This window comes from Pogona vitticeps, chromosome 6 (assembly GCF_051106095.1).
Source record: "Pogona vitticeps strain Pit_001003342236 chromosome 6, PviZW2.1, whole genome shotgun sequence".
Lineage (NCBI taxonomy): Eukaryota > Metazoa > Chordata > Lepidosauria > Squamata > Agamidae > Pogona > Pogona vitticeps.
The window spans coordinates 78,101,043-78,121,301 of NC_135788.1; the positions used below are offsets into that span (position 1 = coordinate 78,101,043).

General features: G+C 39.8%; 1 protein-coding gene across 5 annotated transcripts in view; it reads left to right on the forward strand.

Moving 5' to 3' along the window:
• Positions 1 to 20,259, forward strand: part of EPB41L4B (erythrocyte membrane protein band 4.1 like 4B) — a 172,642-nt gene that overhangs the window by 47,784 nt on the left and 104,599 nt on the right. For 4 of the 5 annotated variants that reach the window (XM_020804925.3, XM_073003946.2, XM_073003948.2 and 1 more), the window contains exons 2-5: positions 81 to 185; positions 11,928 to 11,970; positions 13,980 to 14,058; positions 17,824 to 17,868. In XM_020804925.3, the coding sequence (XP_020660584.3) occupies positions 81 to 185; positions 11,928 to 11,970; positions 13,980 to 14,058; positions 17,824 to 17,868 (272 nt within the window). The remainder of the gene's footprint in view (positions 1 to 80; positions 186 to 11,927; positions 11,971 to 13,979; positions 14,059 to 17,823; positions 17,869 to 20,259) is intronic. The other variant, XM_078377647.1, reaches the window with a different exon arrangement.

A 20,259-nucleotide genomic window follows, 5' to 3' on the forward strand; every position in this document is an offset into this window, starting at 1 on the left:
GCTCAGTCTCTTTAGCATCATGTTTTCATAGTGCAAATAGATACATGTAACAGTATTTTCTTCCTACTTTTTTTTAACAGAAACATGTGAAGGGGCAAGACCTGTTTGATCAGATTGTGTATCATCTCGACCTTGTGGAAACAGATTACTTTGGCCTACAGTTCATAGATACATTCCAGATTATGGTATGTTTGTGTCTTTTTCTTATTCGCTGATTATACTGCTCGGGAGAGTATACTCAGACATTGGTTAAGGGATGAGTTTATGTTAAACCAAATTCAGAGAAGCCAAAATTCTGTGTTCAAATGTATGATTATGATGTATATGTTGTGGACTTAGAAATAACGAATAACTTGGAGCCTTCAATGTAAGTACTTAGCCCCTAAGATATATCATATAGCAAGAGAATATTGTTGTTTTTCCCTTTCTGCTTAGTGTATTGAATGGGTTTGTTGCATTTCGCATCTTTTCTTGGAGGGTATTTTGTTTTGGATGCATGATGGATCTTCTAATTGCCAAGGCTGCACTCCTATGCCTGCTGGCTTCCTGTAGGATAAACGCAGCCCAGTTTAAGTCATACAGCAACCTAATGATAGGAATGGAAAGACGACAGGGACTTTGCCATAGCAGATCCTGCGTTTAAGTGTGTTTCCAGGGACTCTTCATCTAATAATGCAAAAAGGAAAAAGATTAATATTACCAACAACCCCATCCGATCTCCAGGGTAGAACCTGTCCCCCCCCTCTTGCTACGTGGTATAAGATTGTTTCCGTGATCACTTATCTCCACCCTTTATTCCTTCCTCTGTACATAGTATAATTGACGGGAGGGGGGAACAACTTCACCGTGAAGCACTCTTATTAGCAGACATCCCTTCTTTTTCCAATTTTAAAAGTTATAGTTTAGAGCAGAAATAGACTTTGATTTTTCCAGTCCTTCCAGTTGGGTGTTATGGCCTACTTCAGCCATGTAACCCTGAAGCTGAGGTAATTCACAGTAGTTTCTAATTCCAAACTCAAATCTTTTGCCGTTTCAGCGTGAAAGTACAGTTTATAATGTTTCACTTACTTTTAAGTGCCACAGTGTTGGTTTGAATTGACGTGTGTCTGATGGGGTGTATGGGTGGGCTGTTTTTTTGTTTTTGTTTTTTCATTTTCTAAAACTGCAGTGATATTGCAAATAAACATGATGGCCCCTTGTAAAGCCCCTTGTACAAATTGCATAGAGTAGCAAATGCGTTAATTTGAAAACAAAAGTTTGTATTTTTTGTCTTATTTTTCAGGGTGTGCCCTACTAAAGATACGTTCAGAAAATGTGAGCAAACAGGACATATTTAATAGTCTAAAAAAGGAGACAATACTTAATATTGTAATGTGAGCTTTTTTGGACATGTTTAAGGAAGTGAAAGCTCACATTAAAATATAACCGTTAGTCTTTAAGGTGCCGCAATGTTTTTGTCTTGTTTTTTCCCCCTTTGGTTTTTGCTTGATAAGATATGAATTAATATGTAAACACTTGTACCCATGTGCATTCTCAACCAAATTATGATTTATGAAATATTAACAGGGCAAAACACATGCAAAAGACACACCTACATGGTGTTTCCAACAGGACATGCCTATGTGTTATTTCAAGGCTTATGTACTAAGTGTATATAAATGTTTGACTTCACTATGATATTCCATGTGTCTGAGAAAGTGGATTGTGATCCACATAGGCTCACACTGAAATAAACCATTTAGACTTTCGGTTCCACTGCCCTTTGTTTTCATTTTTGCTATATGTGTGTATATCCTGGTGATTTACAGGCTGGTCCAAGAAATGACCATTAGTAGAAAGCATTCCTTACTTTCCTCTCCTGTCTCACCTACCTTCTTTCTGTGACTGAATTTGTTAACTTTCAGCTTACATCGCCAGGAGCTGATAGATATTTGAGCACTGCAAGTGTCAGTCAATTTCTCTGCTTAATGATGTAAGAATAGACATAGCTTTGTGTGCTAAAGATGGGATCTTGACTGTAGTTTTTTAAGTGTATGAACAATCCATTGTGTCTGATTTTTGTAATGAGTTTTTGGATAAATTGCTAAGCTAGAATCATGATCTATTCAACCTTGCAGTGCCAGATATACAATATTTTGCCTCCTGCCTTATTGGTTTCAAATTACATTGCTTTCCTGTGGAGAAGTAACTTATGTGTCATATTTAAATGTTTTTTATTGTTAGATTCATAGATTCTTAGAAATTGATTTTAAATTGTGCATCTTTTATATGAAGGTTTATCCCTTTTTGGTACTTGTGAAAGGAAAATGGAATACTTGAATCGCTAGTAACCTGCCATCTGATACTCTGTGCGGCCAGGTTGATAAAGTGGCAGACTAGGACTTCAGAGATCAGGATTCAAATCCCCGCTGAGCCATGGAAACTCATAGGGGGAGTGGAATTTTATTTTATTTAAAATAAATAAAATGTAAAGGAGGGAGCATCTAGAGCATTATCCCTGTGGCATTTTTTTCTAGTCAGGTTTTTTTTTTTTGTGAGATAATGTTGTGGTATATCTGTTCCTGTCCATTATTAAACACGCTGAGGAAAATTGTCTTGGCTTGTTCAAGTAAATAGTGGAACTGAAATGCTATCTGGTGAATAAGAACTCTCCATGGCTCCTCCCTGCGGATGGCTTTTAGATGTCAGCTGTTTCAGAGCCATTTTTGTTAATATCTTAGAAAGAATGTTGCTGAATACTTTCCTGCATATTTGATACTACAGTGATGTGTCCTGAAAAGCTTCATAAAGACATGTTTTTCCTTCACTTCTCCACTAGAATGGCACTTGAGAAACACTGTAACGTTCTCTGTAACGCATTGCCCGTTTTCTTGTAAATTGCTCTCATCACTTTCATGTCCGAAGCATAAGGATAGGGAAAACTTAGGGCCTGTTATTTATTCCTCAAGGTGATCATGGCATTAGGCAGAAGCAGAGCATAGCCCACTGTGGGTTGGCCAATTCAAAGCAAACAGTATGCATCTTTACCTGAATAGTTGTGACAGTAACTCTTTGGACCAAGTACTATTTTGAATACCTGCATAAAGGGGGGGGGACATTTGAATGGGGACCTCATGCCTGCTGACAAGCAAGACTCCCTTTCCAGCATGAGTGTCCAGATGGATTGTGATCTTTGTAAGGAACTTCATTGGCTTCTCAGGAGTCTTCTCTCCCAGTAGCTCATAAGGATAGAACCAAGAAGATAGGGGATGAATATATGTACTTGCCAGTTGACCCCTAGGGTTGAATTTTTCCGATATTTTTCCACATAAAGGGGCCCAGAAAAAGCGGGACAGTCAATCTCATTATTTTCCAAGGTTCACAGTGACAGAGCAAATTCCCACCCTTGGGAAAGTGGATGAAAACTTGCTTCCACGTTTGTATTGAGATGCTTGGAACAACATCAGAGCTCATTGTGAAATAATAAGGCAAGACTCTGCCCTCATGCTGTTAAAGACAGTTGACCATTGTGGATTGTCGCATATCATAGTCAAGGATATTTTCAAAAGAGCTTCCCTCTTCAAAGGCACATGTGTTAAATACGCCGTAGAAAAATCATTGACGTGGATTAGCCTGGTGATTACTGGTATTAGGTCATTATTACATGTACTTTCTTGTGTTCTGGCATCAGTTAATCCTATGAGTATCTATACAGATACAGTGGGGTCTTGACTTAAGAACGGCTTGAGTTAAGAACATTTTGACTTAAGAACCACTCTCATAGGAAAATATTGACTTGACTTACATACTTAGATTTGAGTTAAGAACTGAAAACCACGTGGGAGGCAGGGAAAGTGCAAAATTTGAACTTTCAGTTAACTGTTGGCCAGTGAAAAGGGTGCCTGTCTGCTTCCTCACTCCTCCCAGCGTTTAGAGAGTGGATTGGGAGACAGTCTTCAGACTGCCTGGTACTGTACTGCCTGGACTATATTTTCCCTGCCTTCCCTGAACCTTTCTTGACCTAAGAAAAAAAGAAACAAAATATCTCCCTCTAGTGGTCGAAGGCAGAATAGCAGCTTCCCATTAGTTTCTATGGACGGAAAAGAGCAGATACGGATCAAATGGTTTTCAATGCATTCCTATGGGAAATGCAGATTTGACCTGAGAACTTTTTGACTTGAGAACCGCCTTCCAATACGGATTAAGTTCTCAAGTCAAGACCCCACTGTACTCCCCAATGATTCAATGAGAGTTCCTCATGCTAATTATGTACAGGATTGCACTCTGTTACATGATTAACTAATAGCGCAATTGAAAGAGAGAATAGTTTGCAACTAATGGCACATATATTTTCTTCCTTTTGGTTGAGTGTTGGTGTATGGTATAGGAAAGAGCATTGCACATTGCTGAAGTCAAGACATTTGCAGAGATAAAATTGCTGTGAAATATAATGCCATATTAATAATACATTTTGTATATAAAAATACTTTTTTGTTGAAAAAAGAGTAACATGGTGGGAAAAAACACACAAAAAGCCACAGATTATCCAACATGCAATAAATTCTGTTTGCATAAACATTGTTAAAATTATTTACATTGATAAGGGAGGTTCACAAATAAACAAAGATTTGTGAATTGTATGGATGCTATAACCTGTGCATTTATTTTTAAATGTATAGTTGGGGATAATTTCAAGTATTCAAACAGTGTCAGGGAAACAAGAAGTTTCACTGATTTGGTGTGTATGTGTATGCGCGCACATGCATGCATTTATATATGCGGATGTGCACATGCATTTATTTAAAATGCCAAGACTGGAGAATACTGTATTCACGAAGGCTTTTACGGCTGGGTTCTAATGGTTGTTGTGGGTTTTTCGGGCTCCTTGGCCGTGTTCTGAAGGTCATTCTTCCTAACGTCTCTGTGGCCGGCATCTTCAGAGGACAGGAGTAGCACTCTGTACTCTGGTGCAGTTTGTTTGGGACTTGAGTATTTATAGCTGTGGGATCAGCTTTTGTCCTTTTGGAGATAGGGTGATGATGGTGATCATTGTGTTTTTGTTGTGGGTGTATTGTTGTGATAAGGAGGAAAGATTATCTGTCACTGTGATTGATCAGTGTCGTTAGCTGGTCTTTTGTGTGTAGTGATCACCGGTCCTTGTGGCTGGGTAGAGTTTGTTGACCTTTTGCAGGCTGAATTTTTCAGTGCTGGGAGCCAAGATTTGTTGAGCTTTAAACTTTCTTTTTTGATGCAGCTGGTGTTTGTAGATTTCAATGGCTTCCCTGTGCAGTCTAACATAATGAAAAAGTATGTTAGGCTGCACTGAAAAATGCCTAATGCCATGATCACCTCACAGTTCAGGATTTACCTTTGACCCTAATCAAAACAATAGGTTGCAGTGTGTATGGTGCAGTGATTAAACTGCAGTACTGCAGTCAAGACTCTGTTCACAACCTGCTTGTTCCTAACAGGCTCAGATAACCAGCTAGAGGTTGGCTCAGCCTTCCACCCTTCCAAGGTCAGTAAATTGAGTACCCAGCTCACTGGAGAGGGGGGCAATGTATACCTTGCATATGGTAATTACATTGTAAACCACCAGGAGTACTATAAGTAGTATGGCGTGGTATATAAGCAGCACACTTTGCTTTGTGTGTATATCAAGCTTGTATAGGTACCTGCTTAACTTGGGAAGACAATGTCTATCCTATATATGGGTCCCAGAGCTTCCATTTTCTGAGATGATCAAAGTATAAGTAGAGATACAGTGAGGTCTAGACCTATGGAATTAATCTGTATTGGAGCGGGGTCCGTAAGTTGAAAAGTCCTCAAGTCGAAAATGCATTCCCCATAGGAATGCATTGAAAACACATTAATCCATAATCCGCCCAAGAAACACCCCCACACACACACAAAATTAAAATAAATTTAAAAAAAATTAACCTTACCTTTTTGAAGTTTTCAAGGGGTCCCGCGCCACTGCCATCCCCGCTGCTGGAGGACTCCGAGGGCTTCAGCACGGCTGCCAGACGCCTCTCAGAGCTCCCCTGCCACAGCCATTGCCGCTGCCGGAGGACTCTGAGGGCTTCGGTGCCGCTGCTGGAGGCCTCTCGGAGGTCCTCTGCCACCGCCGATAGTGCTTCGGAGGCACTATCGGTGGTGGTGGGGATCTCCAAGAGGCCTCCCATGGCGGCAGGGAAGGCCTCCGGAGGTTCCCACGCCACCACCACCACTGCTGGGAGCCGAGCCACGCTGGGCAATTCTGGCCATGCTCAGACTCCCAGGAGTCCGAGCATGGCCGGGATCGTGCGGCTCGGCTCCCAGCAGTGGCGGCAGTGGCGTGGGAACCTCCGGAGGCCTTCCCTACCACCATGGGAGGCCTCTTGGAGATCCCCACCACCACCGATAGTGCCTCCAAAGCTGGGAACTGAGCCGCGCCGGGAGTCTGAGCATGGCTGGGATCGCCCGGTGCGGCGTGGCTCCCAGAAGCGGTGGCGGGGGACCTCTGGATGCCTTCCAGGCAGAGAGGCCCTAGAAGGCATCCAGAAGCCCCCCTCCTGATGCTGCTGCTGCTGGGAGCCAAGCTGCATGATCCCAGCCGTGCTGGGACTCCTGGGAGTCTAAGCATGGGTGGGATCACCTGGCGTGGTGCGGCTCCCAGTGGCAGGGGGCCCTCAAGATGCCTTCCAGGGCTTCTCCGCCGCCATGGGAGGCATCTCGGAGGTCCCTCCCCCCAGCGCCGATAGTGCTTCGGAGGCACTATCGGCGGTGGGGGGGAACCTCTGAGATGCCTCTCATGGCGGTGGAGAAGCCCTGGAAGGCATCCGGAGGCAGATCCGCGGCCTAAGGACTTGAAGGGGGAGGCAGGGAAAGCTCCCAATTTGAATTGGGCACTTTTCCCGCCTCCCTCTTCTGATCCGTAGGTCGATTCTCCAGCCGCAAGTCGAAGTAAAACTTTGCGGCTGGAGAAGTATGGATCTCGAAAAGTTCGTAAGTGGAGCTGACCGTAAGTCGAGACTCCACTTATGTGATTACACATGGAAAAAACATATACATGTAAAGAACTTGTTTTCAGGCAGAGGGTTAAAGAACTATTCCTAATTATTGCTACCATCATTGTGGTCTTTTGAGCAGAATAGCAAACTAGGAAGGAGATCTAGATTTATCTCTGCTACTAGCGACATTGACTAGATCCCATATGAGCAGTGACTTTGAGGCTAATCCAGTGGGTAGAAAATGTAGATCTCCATATGTTTTTGGATTCCAAGTTCCACAAGCCCTGATCATTGTCTGTACTGGCTAAGGAACAGGCCATGTTGACAAGAAGGGAATGCACATAGTGCTGAGAAAGACTAGGATAAAATCGAAGTAAAAAAATATTTCTTTAATAACTGCTGCATCTGAAACATTTAAATGACATACAGTTTTTTTCCAGCAGGTATATTTATCAGCTTGCGGAAAATGCTTTGTGATGGAGCTTGACATTAAAGTTTTTCACAGTGCACCAAACAACTGAGAATCTCTTACATTGGCACATTCTTTTGTGGCGTATTTGCACCTGCACATATTCATCAATTGTTCTAGTAAAGGCATAAAGCACTAAGATAATAACTGTGTTTCCCTGAAAATAAGACAGGGTCTTATATTATTTTTTGCTCCAAAAAACGCATTATGGCTTATTTTCAGGGAATGTTTTATTTTTTTTCCTATACAACAATCTACATTTTTTCCAAATACAGTCATGTCATAATCTTGTGGTGACTGCACAATGGTGGAGGGCAGGGTTTCACTTAACTGGGGCTTATTTTTGGGGTAAGGCTTATATTACAAGCATCCTGAAAAAATCAAACTAGGGCTTATTTTCAGGTTAGGTCTTATTTTCGGGGAAACGGTAACAAAACACTGCTTTCTCCCAGCTGCTTTCCAGCAGATTCAGCACTGCCAATACTGGCTGTATGAAATCCTATGAGTCTCAAAGTAAAAGTTCTAAGCAACTGTCAAAGACCATTTCTGTCTCTTTGGGATGACACCCAGTCTGTGGCTTTTGATCTGTGTGATTTCTACTTAATTGAAAGGGGTTTTCCCTCTTTAGCATGCTCATGGGCATCCTGATTTGTGACATTATTATTATTATTATTATTATTATTATTATTATTATTATTATTATTATTATTATTATTATTATTATTATTATTATTATTATTATTATTATTATTATTATTATTATTGTTGTTGTTGTTGTTGTTGTTGTTGTTGTTGTTGTTGTTGTTGTTGTTGTTGTTTGTTTGTTTGTTTGTTTATTTATTTATTTATTTATTTATTTATTTATTTATTTATTTATTTATTTATTTATTTATTTATTTATTTATTTATTTATTTATTTACTGGCCAGGTATGTAAACCATACCCGGAATTTAATATGGCTACCGGCCACACTTAAAAACAACACACACACACACACACACCATAAACAGAAAAATTCACAAGACAATTAAGAACAAATTCTACAAAAACTGATTGCCTCAACTCCCAGTTGCGTCAGATGGTTACAAATTCAGCAGTTTGATGGCACAGGGAAAAAAGCTATTTTTGTGCCTCGATGTTTTAGTATACAGCGTCTTGTATCGCCGACCAGAGGGGAGAAGATTAAACAAGTTGTGACCAGGATGCCGTGGATCTGCCGCGATCTTTTCTGCTCTCTTTTTAACCCGTGCAATGTACAACTCTTCCAATGATGGCAAATCAGCTCTGATTATTTTTCCAGCAGTTCTGACAGTCCTCTGGAGCCTGTTCTTATCCAGTTTGGTTGCCGAACCGAACCAAACAGTTATGGAAGAGCAGAGGACAGATTCAATAATGCCTCTGTAAAATTGGACAAGCAGCTCCCGAGGCAGATTGAATTTCCGAAGTTGTCGTAGGAAATACAGACGCTGGTGAGCTTTTTTAATGATGCCATCGATGTTAATTGACCATTTCAGGTCCCGAGAGAGTACAGTGCCCAGGAACCTGAACGACTCTACTACAGAGACCGTGCTGCCTAAGACGGAAAGTGGGAGTATACAAGGGGTGTGTGTCAAAGATAAGATAAGATTGCTCATAATTCTGCAACAAGGGTACATTTGTCTAGTGTCTTGCACCATCTCTGGTAGATGAAAGATTTGATGGCAGTGGGTCATGAAGCATAATGTCCTAAATACCCTCCCCTTTTGCTATAATTTCAGTTGCCTTCTATGCCTTGAATAGCATCTTTGCTATTATTAGTGGTATAATAAATTATGTTTGTTGATTATTGGAACCAGTGAAACATGTGAGGTTGCATAAATCATCTGGCAACCTTTTCTTGTGTAGAATAAAATCTTGCAGTTTGAAAAAAGTGTAGATTTTTACAGCCATGGACGGTAATGTTGAGCAACTATTGAGGAACTGTGATCAACATACAGTTTTGCAATCTGATTGTGAATTTGTTTTGCCAAGAGCACAAGAATTTTTTTTCTTGAGCAAGAGCTGAAGGGAATTTGAGCCAAATTGTTTCATTCAGTATATACAAGCTTGCATTCCAAAAGTCTACTCCTTCTCTCCCCCCCCATCAATATTGTCTTTTAATGATTTTTATTTTATTTTGAGATGTTTGGGTTACTTGCCTCACTGTTGCATTAGCAGAATTTTTCTTCCCTGTCTTGTACAAAAAAAGGTAATATGTGAATTTATGAAGGGACGTGGTGGCGCTGTGGGCTAAACCGCAGAAGCCTGTGCTGCAGGGTCAGAAAACCAAGCAGTCGTAAGATCGAATCCACGTGACGGAGTGAGCTCCCGTCGCTTGTCCCAGCTCCCGCCAACCTAGTGGTTCGAAAGCATGCAAATGCAAGTAGATCAATAGGGACCACCTCAGTGGGAAGGTAACAGTGTTCCGTGTCTAAGTCGCACTGGCTATGTGACCACGGAAGATTGTCTTCGGACAAAACGCTGGCTCTATGGCTTGGAAACGGGGATGAGCACTGCCCCCTAGAGTCGAACACGACTGGACAAAAAATTGTCAAGGGGAACCTTTACCTTTACCTTTATGGTAGAGATGACTAGTATTCTGCACCAAGCTTCTCTGTCCTTTCAGAGTACCAAGAACAGTTATACACTTGATGCAAAAGACAGACTTAGTAAGCATAGGGATCAGTGACTGAACTGCTTGTATATACAGGCGCCCATTCCATTCATGGTCAAGATGACACAAGGCTTTTACAAGAGCCATAAAATACATAAAAGATATTTCAGATCTGTCCCTGAATCCTTCAGTGAACTCTTCATATTGCCCTTTAAATCTGCATTAATAGTTGGAGCAAAATTAAACATTGTGTGTGTGTGTGTTTGTATGTGTGTGGATTGCAGTACTTTTCTGAATTCTGTGTTTGTGTTTTTCTGTAACACCTTCCATATCTTTAGTGTGATGATTTCAGCAATGATTAATTGCCTTTCATTGAATAGGCATTGTACCTTCTATTTGTGACAGAACGTATGGCTTTAATTCCAAATATTTTACAAGTAAGGGAAGCATTCCAATCCAGTTTACTTACAAACTGTGCTGCAAAGTGGAAATGGGGTTTTTTTGTTTTTTGGTAAAATAAAGAGCCGAGGTCTGCAGAGGTGTTAAGTAAAATAATTCTAAAACAGTATCTAGCTTAGAAAGCATTATATTTTTATTTTTATTTAACTTTCTTTTTGTGTAAATATTGCATTTGTTTTCTATAAGCCAATATTGTGCCTACAGAATTGTGTTATTATAACATACAGCTGTTTAGTAACTTTATAGTATCAAATGAAATGCTGTGTATTTTCTTCTTTTTTAGATAGATTGTCCCATTTTTTTCTGCGATGATTTTTGTGTTAAGAAAAAAGGCCTTTGTGTGTAATGAGACTTCAGTGTCAGCTACCAGGATACTCGGGTCCTATAAGATTCCAGCAAATTTCAGCCGTTGGGGAATGCATTCTCTCTCCAGGAAGAGAGCAAGAGAATTGGAAGAAATTTTAGAGGGAGAAAGGGATCTAGTCCTTCCCCCCCCCCACACACACACAAGTTTTAGGGATGTAGTACATCAGCAGCAGCCCTTTTGGGGGCAGAGGAAGTAGCAGCTGCCATTTGGTTATGGTGAACAATGAAGATCTTAGACATTACCTGGGGAGAAGCTTGTTGAACAATACAAGGCCTTCCAGTTTTCCCAGATTTTCTGTGTTGTAGTATGTGACAGATTCCCACTGCACTTATTCTGCCTCCAGGAATAAGCTTACAAATTTTCCTATTTTCTCTCATTACTACTACAGGCCATCCTCACTTTCCATCCAACAACTCAAGGCAGTTTTGTACCTCTCCTAAATTCTTCTAATCTCTCTGTCACCGTTCAATTGTTGTTGTTTTACAGGAGGAGGGTCTTCCTTCCATCTATTGGGTTATGCAGGATTTAGTTCATGACATATCACTACCCTAATCCAAACTGTACATCTTAAGAAGGATGTGAGAGCAATACTACAGACCTCTTGCATCTGTGCAAATTGTGCAGCTCTTCCAGTCTCGAACAACATATTCGATTTTTTTGCTGTGTATTGAAAGAGGGTTGAAGTGGGAGGAAAATGCAAAGTGATTATTGCTCAATAACAGTGTTACACTCTCTTAATAGGAGGTGATTGAAGGGTAGCAGTCTGAAGCAGAAGCCTAGGGTGGAAGAACCTTTTCAAAATAGGGCAAATGCTTATTGAATATTGCAAAGGCAAATAAGCTTCTTTCATTTCTAAATTGTTAAATGATTATACAAATTAGGGCCCCTGGGTTGTTAAGCAGCAACCCCTGTTTTCTTCACCATAGGCTGTGCCAACTGGTGGGAATTGCAGTCCAGTCTGTACCTGCTATAAAATACAAATGTAAATCCTGTAACTTCATAAAAAAAACAAGTGTTTTCTTTTCCTAGCACTGGTTGGATCTTTCAAAACCCATTAAGAAGCAAATAAAAAGTAAGTATGACAAACTTAAATTTCAACTTCTTCCTTTCCAAGCACAGGTTCAAATTGTTCAATGAATGCCACATTTATAAATGTAAGATGTTTTTTAAATTGTTTTTTTTAATTGAGGGTGGTCTTTGTGTGTAATAGAGCCCATTTCTTTAACAACTTTGATCTGTCTAAGGGTAGGCAATGTAATTCAGTGTTCTTACTCATTGTTGAAATGAAGCACATATAAATTTGACCATTACCTTGCTATAAAGCCACCAGGAGTTCTGTGTTATGTTAATTTGTACAACTTGTTGAGTTGAGTTTATTGTATGGTCATAGACCCGAAAATACAAGGATAAAACATTAGATAAAATATACAAAATAAGTAAGATATCAGAAGATAACAGGAATATAAAACTTGAATCATGCAGCTCTTTTAACACAACACTTAACAGATTCTTAAACCTGAGAATAAAAACTTCTTTTCTGCTCTGGATGGAAAACGGTGTGCAAGTTTATTTGTATAAATACAATTGTATGCCAAAGCAAGATTCAGCTAAATTAAGATTTATATGGTCAGCTGCTGCCTTTAAAAAAATCTTTTAAAAAATCCCTTGTGCTCCTTTGGTATGTGGTAAATCTTAAAAGCGAGAATGCATACTTCACTGATGACATTTAATTATTCTGTGTTAAGTGGCCATGAGTGTTTATTTTTGCTTTAGAATGTAGAAAGTCCCTTGCTGAATCATACTGATGTCCACCTCATCTAACATTCATGGCAAAATTTCCTGGGATAGCAGTAAAACAGTCTTTTATGGCTAGACTGGAGTCTCCTTTCATCCTACTGTGACTCTTAATGCTGACTCCCCAAAGTAGGTCAGCTGTGTCTCTTCCTTTTCTTCTTCCTCCTCCTATTTTTGTTTTCAAGTAGATTATAGGCCAGCAACCCATACATTCAGATTCATACGTTCTCCTTCACTCTTCCTTCCTTTGCTTTATGGTCTCAGGCTGCCTTCAGCAGCAGCTTTTTGTTAAGCCTTCTAGTGACTTAGGTCTATTGAGCTGCCCCTTCCTCCCCTCCACAAACCCTTTCTTTGGGGAGAAAGGGGCTATGATATTGACAGCCCAGCTCACTTCATGTACTGGTGGGGCGCATAGCCTCTCACCCCCAAAGCCTGGACATCCGACATGAATGACACTGTGTATAGATGCATACATGCTCGTACACTTGATGTCATTCATACTGGCAACTACATGGGAGCAGGCATAGACCCAGATTTGGGGTGGTGGGATGCTTTAGCATCTAAGGATGGTTTAGAGAGGCAGTGCCTATCTCCTGTTGCAGTGAGGTCATCTCTGGTCCCTGAAAAAGCAGGGAGCTAAAGCCTACTCTCCCCATGAGCCATTTGTCAATCATTGGCTGGCTCTGCTTCACCCTAAGCATTATGGAAGCCGTTGTCTTGGCTGATTTCCAATTGCTTCAGGGAGAGGGGAGGTGTCTTCAGCGTTCCCCTCCCCATGGTTCCAATCAGGTATCCAAGGAGTGGGCCATAGGATCAGGGACCTTGGGAGGCTGCACAAACAGTTTTGGGATGATGGTTGTTGCCTGAGGGTTGTGCACCCTTATTGTACAGGAACTGGACTGGAGGAAAAGACATTTGGGCCCTGGACCATGTGGGGCAGAGCAGTTGGGAGAACAATTCTGCCTCTCCCCATCTTTGTGCTTGTTTTAATATCAACACCACACACAACAGACATGGCCAAGGCAGTGCGTGATGAAACAGATTTGGCTGGCAAGGCTAGATCTGATTTGGTTCCCAGCTTTTTCTTCACAACCAGCTCTGCCATGGTGTCTTCAGCAGTTCTTGACTGTGACATCATGAGTTGTCTGTGACATCATCCTCAGCCTTGCTCATACCAGAAGTTTAAACACTGACACAAAACCTCTTAGTGCCTTATAATATGGGTTGTATTCTGAAAGATTGCTGCATGGCTTCTTACTTTAACTTCGTAAATATCTGTTCATATAGGTGAGCCACCATATATGTTTCACTTTAGAATCAAATACTATTCGTCAGAACCAAACAACCTTCATGAGGAATTCACAAGGTAGGAAGTAACCTGAATTAACAACCCTAACATCAGAAATGGGATGGGGCAAAGAGTAAAAGTTGGGCTTTGCTTTTCTGCAGTTCTTTAACAGAGCAGTGTACAGCTTTTGGTCAAAGAGATGTTACATTGATTACTATGAACTTGTCACTCTTGTTGGGTATTTTAGCATTCTTAGCAAAGCTGATAACTGTAATTAAACTCCAGGGATCCTGTTTATGGAATGACAGTTCCTCTGTTAAAGTGATTATATCTTCAAAACATCAGAGGCTGACTTTCTTCCGACAAAGGTTAAGAGAGCCTGCCTACTTGACTCATTTCTCTAGTTTAACTGAGACATCAGATTCAGTTGTCTTTAAACATTTGAGGGCATCAGGTCAGCCAAGCACTCCCTTCTTATATCACCAGCTAAGAAGGGCAACTTTAAGATTCCAATTAATTGTTTATATCTGACAGCCAGTATTGCTATACTTGATCTTGGAAAAAATGCTGAGAAGCAGTGATGAGAAGAAACCAGGGTTGAGAAAAATCAATGATTTTTTTAAAATCACCATTTAAATTTTAAAAATGATTTTTTTTGTTTTAAATTGTCAAAGAATCTATTTTTTGTGTTTAAGTCATTATTTAAATTGTGATTTCAATCAATTTGTTTTAAATCAAATCTATCCTGAAAGAAACTAATTCAAGGCAACTGCTCTTTGGGTTTCTTACAAAATAATGTCGTAATTCTATCTGTGATGGAGCTACAGTAGTGTGATGTAGTGGATAGAGTGTGAACCAAAGTCTGGGTTTAGATCCCATCACAGCCATGTCAGCTCACTTGGGAGTAGCAATGGCAGACCTCTCCTTGAACATACCACGTACTGCAACAATACTCTTAGGGCCTCTATGAATTGGAAGTGATCTAAGGGCACATAATAGCAGCTCTCTGTGATGCAACTGTCTTACATATTTCATATATTGATTTACTGTATTGCCTTTTGGGACAGAGTTTCCTAAGGCTGCTTCTGGAAGACAGACACAAGGTGGCTATATTGTCTTCCTGCACACCTTGAGTTTTTAGTGTAAGCTAGAGGCATAGGCCTGGTCTTGCCCGAGTTTTTTTAAAGTGAATTGATACTGGTTTTAAATTCTTTTGCTATACTTTTATATACATTACTTGTGACATTGAATTATGGTAATTAAATAGGGGGTTCAGGTCCCTTTTCATAGTTATATTGCTTTGGTTTGGCTTAAATATGCAGTTACATCTGCCTGGGAGAATAAAATTATCTGGATCGATTGGTTTTTAGTTTGTCATTTCTATGTTCCTGTGTTGTTTATGGGTTTTTTATTTGTTAGTTCTTTACTGACAAAAGCCTATCTAGATACAATTTAACATTTCAAAATATAAGTGAATTTTAGATACTTCTTTGAGATCACATTCTTCTCCTTTGATTGATTTATAGCAAGCACTGTTTGATAAAATATTGAGAGAATTTTGAAGGATGACCAATCTGTTGTTATTGTACCTATTCTGTTACCTAGCAGAATGGATTGGGATTCTTAGGCAGCTGCCATGGTCTCATATCCCTATCCACAGCCTTCTACTCTACCTAACTCTGCTATGATTCATTTACTTGCATAAATAGCCACTAGCTGGTGAGCAGGGAACTGGAGCAGTGAACAGCAGTGAACACTGGGCCAGTGGTAAATACATCTGCTTCCTTGCCTTCTCTCTGAGCAAGTGGATAATGTTCTGGGAATGAGATTATATTATCTGGGAGAGAATATGAAAGAGCTTCTTTCCAAGAAATCTTTTATTACATTCTCACCTGAACAGGAAACCATTCTGATTCTCAATATTCTTTCCTATTTGTAACCTTGTATCTGAAATACAGGTTATGTATCAGGGCAATAAATATATATAAATATATATTGAAATGCCCCCACAAATCTATATATTTGATGCCTACAGAATGTTATAGATGTCTGTTATGGAGAGAAGAGAGTGTGGGATAATGGAGTGAAGAGCTAATCGGCCGGCTTGAGCATGTATTCATTTTTAATAGCCTGGAAGGAATAAGGTAGAGCCCACCAGATGCTTGTGGTAACACTCAAAATATGCCTTCCCTGAAATTCAGAAGGGAGGAAAATTAAATGACGTATTCCATTTCCCCACATTTCAGTCTCCCCCGACCATGGTATAGCAATAAAGTTTCCAAATCTGATGTCTTTAATACTTGGTGGCACATCAGAGTAAGTTCTGTCACACTGAAATGTCAGTTTCCTCACACTGTAGCGTAACCAAATACAGCCTAGGGCTACATGGATACATCTCAAGTTCCCCTGACTGCCAGTGAGTTCTGTGGGCCTCTGAACTTCAGCATGATAGGCAGGTGTGTGTGAGAGTTAAACCTCCATCTCTTTCCAAGATACAACAGTCATCAGTGGGAGAGTAGCTTTTTTTAAACTCAGAGTCGGTTTCTTTGTATGTACCTTGCCTGTTATCTGATGGGAGGTTTATTGGCCAAATTAATTTTTTTAAGTGAGGCATTGCACCAAACTGTGGTGTTGCAGTTAAGACTTTACATCTTCTGAAATACAAAAATCTAACATACTTTATTTTTGACAATCAGGGAACACTTTATTTAATTTCATTTGTGTGTTAGTAATAGAATCCATATGCTCAGTATCTGGAAATAGTTCCTACGTATTAGTCCACAAGTGGTTAAAATATGTTACTTTTATGGAAAATGTTACATTAGTTGGCTTTGCTTATGGAGTGATGAATTTTACTTGTTGTTAATTAATAAATATTAATATTAGAATAATTTTATAATATAATAATTATTTGTTACCAGTGGTATTTTTATTACTTGTGTTTAAATACACAATGAATATTTTCATTTGTACATACAGTAATTAGCACATGCTATGTGCCTGTGGAAGATTTTATGTACACTTTGCTCCCTGAATTAACATCATTTTATTGTTAAACAGATCTGAAAAGGTAAATTATATTCTTGGATAGTCAGCAAACTAAAGTTTCATATTCTGCCAGTCAGAACTGATTATTTATTTAGTATGTAACTTGCTTGGAATTTCACAAGGGATGCCTCCTCACTTCAAAACATCTCCCAGGAGCAAAGGTTTTGGACAGAAATGTTCTGTGGTATAAGCTAAAAATGCCTAGAAAGTCATGTTAGAATCAGATCAACTAATCTTGATTGATAAGCATACAAACGCATCATTTTACCTCTGTAGATTCGATATGCATATTTTAGCCCAGGCAGAGAGGGGAAGAAATCTGTGTGCCAGGTTTTTGGTCTCTTTACAAAACATGAAAGCAAAGGGAATGTTTGTTACTGAAGATGAACAACTTATTCATTTTTCAGTGCATCCCTATTACACTCTGAAGGCTACTGCTGGTATAACAGGGGTGGTTAACTGCTGGCCAGAAATGGATTTGATTGATTTCCTGAGTAAACATATTACTGATAAAATTAACTTCTTGAGTAACGAGAGCAATAAGAAACCTGGAAGTGCAGGAGTTAATTCTGAGGACGTCCTGTCTTCCCAGGAAAATGCAAACAACCAGAAATTATGGGGCATGTGGATTTTGAGGCCAACTCTTTAATAGAAAAGTTTCTCAATAGAGAACTGTTGTATTGAGAAGTGCTTTTTGAATCCGTTCTAATAGTTCTGATAATAAAGGATGAGTTCATTTCTGAAGGCAAGAGAACTGTTGAGAAAATTGACGATTCTTCTCTTCTCATTTGCTAGGTACCTGTTTGTATTACAACTAAGGCAAGATATTCTTTCAGGAAAGTAAGTCTCATTTTCATTTGTATAATTGTTGAACCTGAATCTCATTTTCTGCTAGAAAGTGCTGAAAGCAAATTACATTCATCAAAAATGTAAAGCTGACAAGATGAGGAAATTAGGATTCTAAATGTTAACTGCCCCAGGTACTCTCTTCTCAAATGCAGCATTTCAGCAATCAGCAAATGATTAATTTCTGTCAACTGAATGATAAGCATTGAATTGACAAAGGAGTTTGTCTCTGGTGTCTGCATGTGTGTATGTGTCTGCTAAATGTCTTTGTATATTCAAATATCACTGCACTGAAATGACAGAAGGATCTAAGCTTGAATTTTTTATGTTTGGGGGGAAAAACATTTTGAATAGGCTTAAATGTTTAAGTTGCTGGCTGGAGAGCTCAGTGAACTAAGTATTGAGTTGCGAGGCCAGAGGTTGGAAATTCAGTTTGCCAGTGTGCATCCCAGAAGAGCCATCTGGTGTGGTCTTGGGCAAGCTACACCATCCCAGGATGTCCTGAAAAGAAAGGAGTGGTGAACTCTTGAAAGGGTTGCCATAATTCATATTTCAGCTTGGCAGCATATTATTTTTACAATTATTGTTCTTCTTGTTATTGTTATTTAATACTAGCTATGCAGTAATAATGGTAATAAATATTACTCCACCTTTTGACTAAAAAGGGCCACAATATTCCTTGCAAATTCACTTAATATACTGCAAGGCAGAAAAATAATTTCAAAATTCAATTTCAAAATCCAAACTAAATATGAAAAAAAAAACCCAAGGTACAAAAAACAAACAAACCCCCTAAAACACATTAAAAAATCAGCCATGGCTAATAAATATTGTAAGACCAGGCCAACTACTTTTTGAAATAATAGTGATGGCTAGCAGATTTTACTAGAGGTGTGCTGCCACATGGTAGGTTCACGCTGGTTGTAGCCAAGCCGTTGTTATTTGAAAGTGGTGGCTCCTGCAGAAGGGCCTCAGATAGCTAGTTCTCCTAACTAACTCTTAGTTAGGAGGCGTGTGCATAGGGAAGAAAACAGTTCTGTTATGTAGGTCAGAGGGAGGGAATGTCTTTCCTTCCAGATGTTGGTGGGCTGCAATTCCCATCGGACTTACCAAGCATAGCCAATAGTGAAGGATGATGGGAGATGTAGTCTGACAATCTCTAGAGGCCTGAGTGAATTGTATGTCCCATACAGTGGAGTCTTCATTTCCTTGACACTTTTGGAATGAGAACTGTTGTATTTCATCATACTCTGCCCCCCCCCCCAAATTCCAGTGGAACTAAGAAAGGCAAACTGATGCCCTCCCAATGCTTGGCAAAGTGGTAGCCATTGTTTTGTGTTACTAACTAGCATGATTAACTCTCCAAGGGCTTCTGAAGACTCATTCCACCAGGGCAACCACTGTCTTGGCAGCATTCTTTTAAAGTGTCTCCATATTTGACCCGCCACTGCGTGGTCTCAAGCTGCTATAGTCATGTGTCATTAGATACCAGTGCCTGTGCAGATACATCTTTGGGCAGAGACATTTTGCCTTAATATTGATGTCACATCCATCCCTCCACTAAGTAGATGAGCTTTATATTTTCACATTAATATCATGTTCTGCATGAGTCTTTAATCTCATGGAGAGCACAAAGAAGGAAAGGGGTTCCTTATCTACAACGGTGGCATTTCAAACTTACACAACTCTCTCTTCTCCCCTCTGGGACGTCTTAGTGGTCCTTTGCTGGATTGTTGGCTTTAGAATTGAGGGAAAATGGAAAGGAACACTGCTGATCCGCATAGGGGTGGGGCTCCTAGCAAAAAGATGAACGCTTAGCTCTTGAATGCTCTGCCTGTGCACGGAAATCCCATATATGTGGGACTGAACGGGCTCATTAATCAGGGCTTGTAGATATAATCAACATAAGCTAATGGCAACAGCAATTTTTAGTCTCGCAAGCACAGAATGGGAAAATGTCAAGAGATTGTCTGCATAGTTGCACTTGAGGGTGCACCTTGGCTGCCTGAAAACAAGAAACAGTGGCAGATCCCACTTTTTTTTTAAGGATATAAAATCCAGCTGTTAATCAGTGCTAACGCCATTCTTGCATGAAACAAATGGGTTCCTCAGCTTGGGAGAAAAACTAGAGATAATGCTAGAAGGTGTACTAAGAAAATGTCACTAGAAGCTGCACAGGGTACCTTTATCTCATAGCTTAGAAGAGTGAAGTCTCTTGGTAAAATATGGTCGTCTTTTCATTTAGAGTTGTAAGAATAATTCCAAATTTACAGTTCTGTAAAAAGTTTATTAAATGGCTCAAAGATCACAGAAACATGCAAGCTTTTGAGACCATCAGATCTCAGTTTTATATTTTCCAAAACGGAGGCTCAATCACTGTTTATT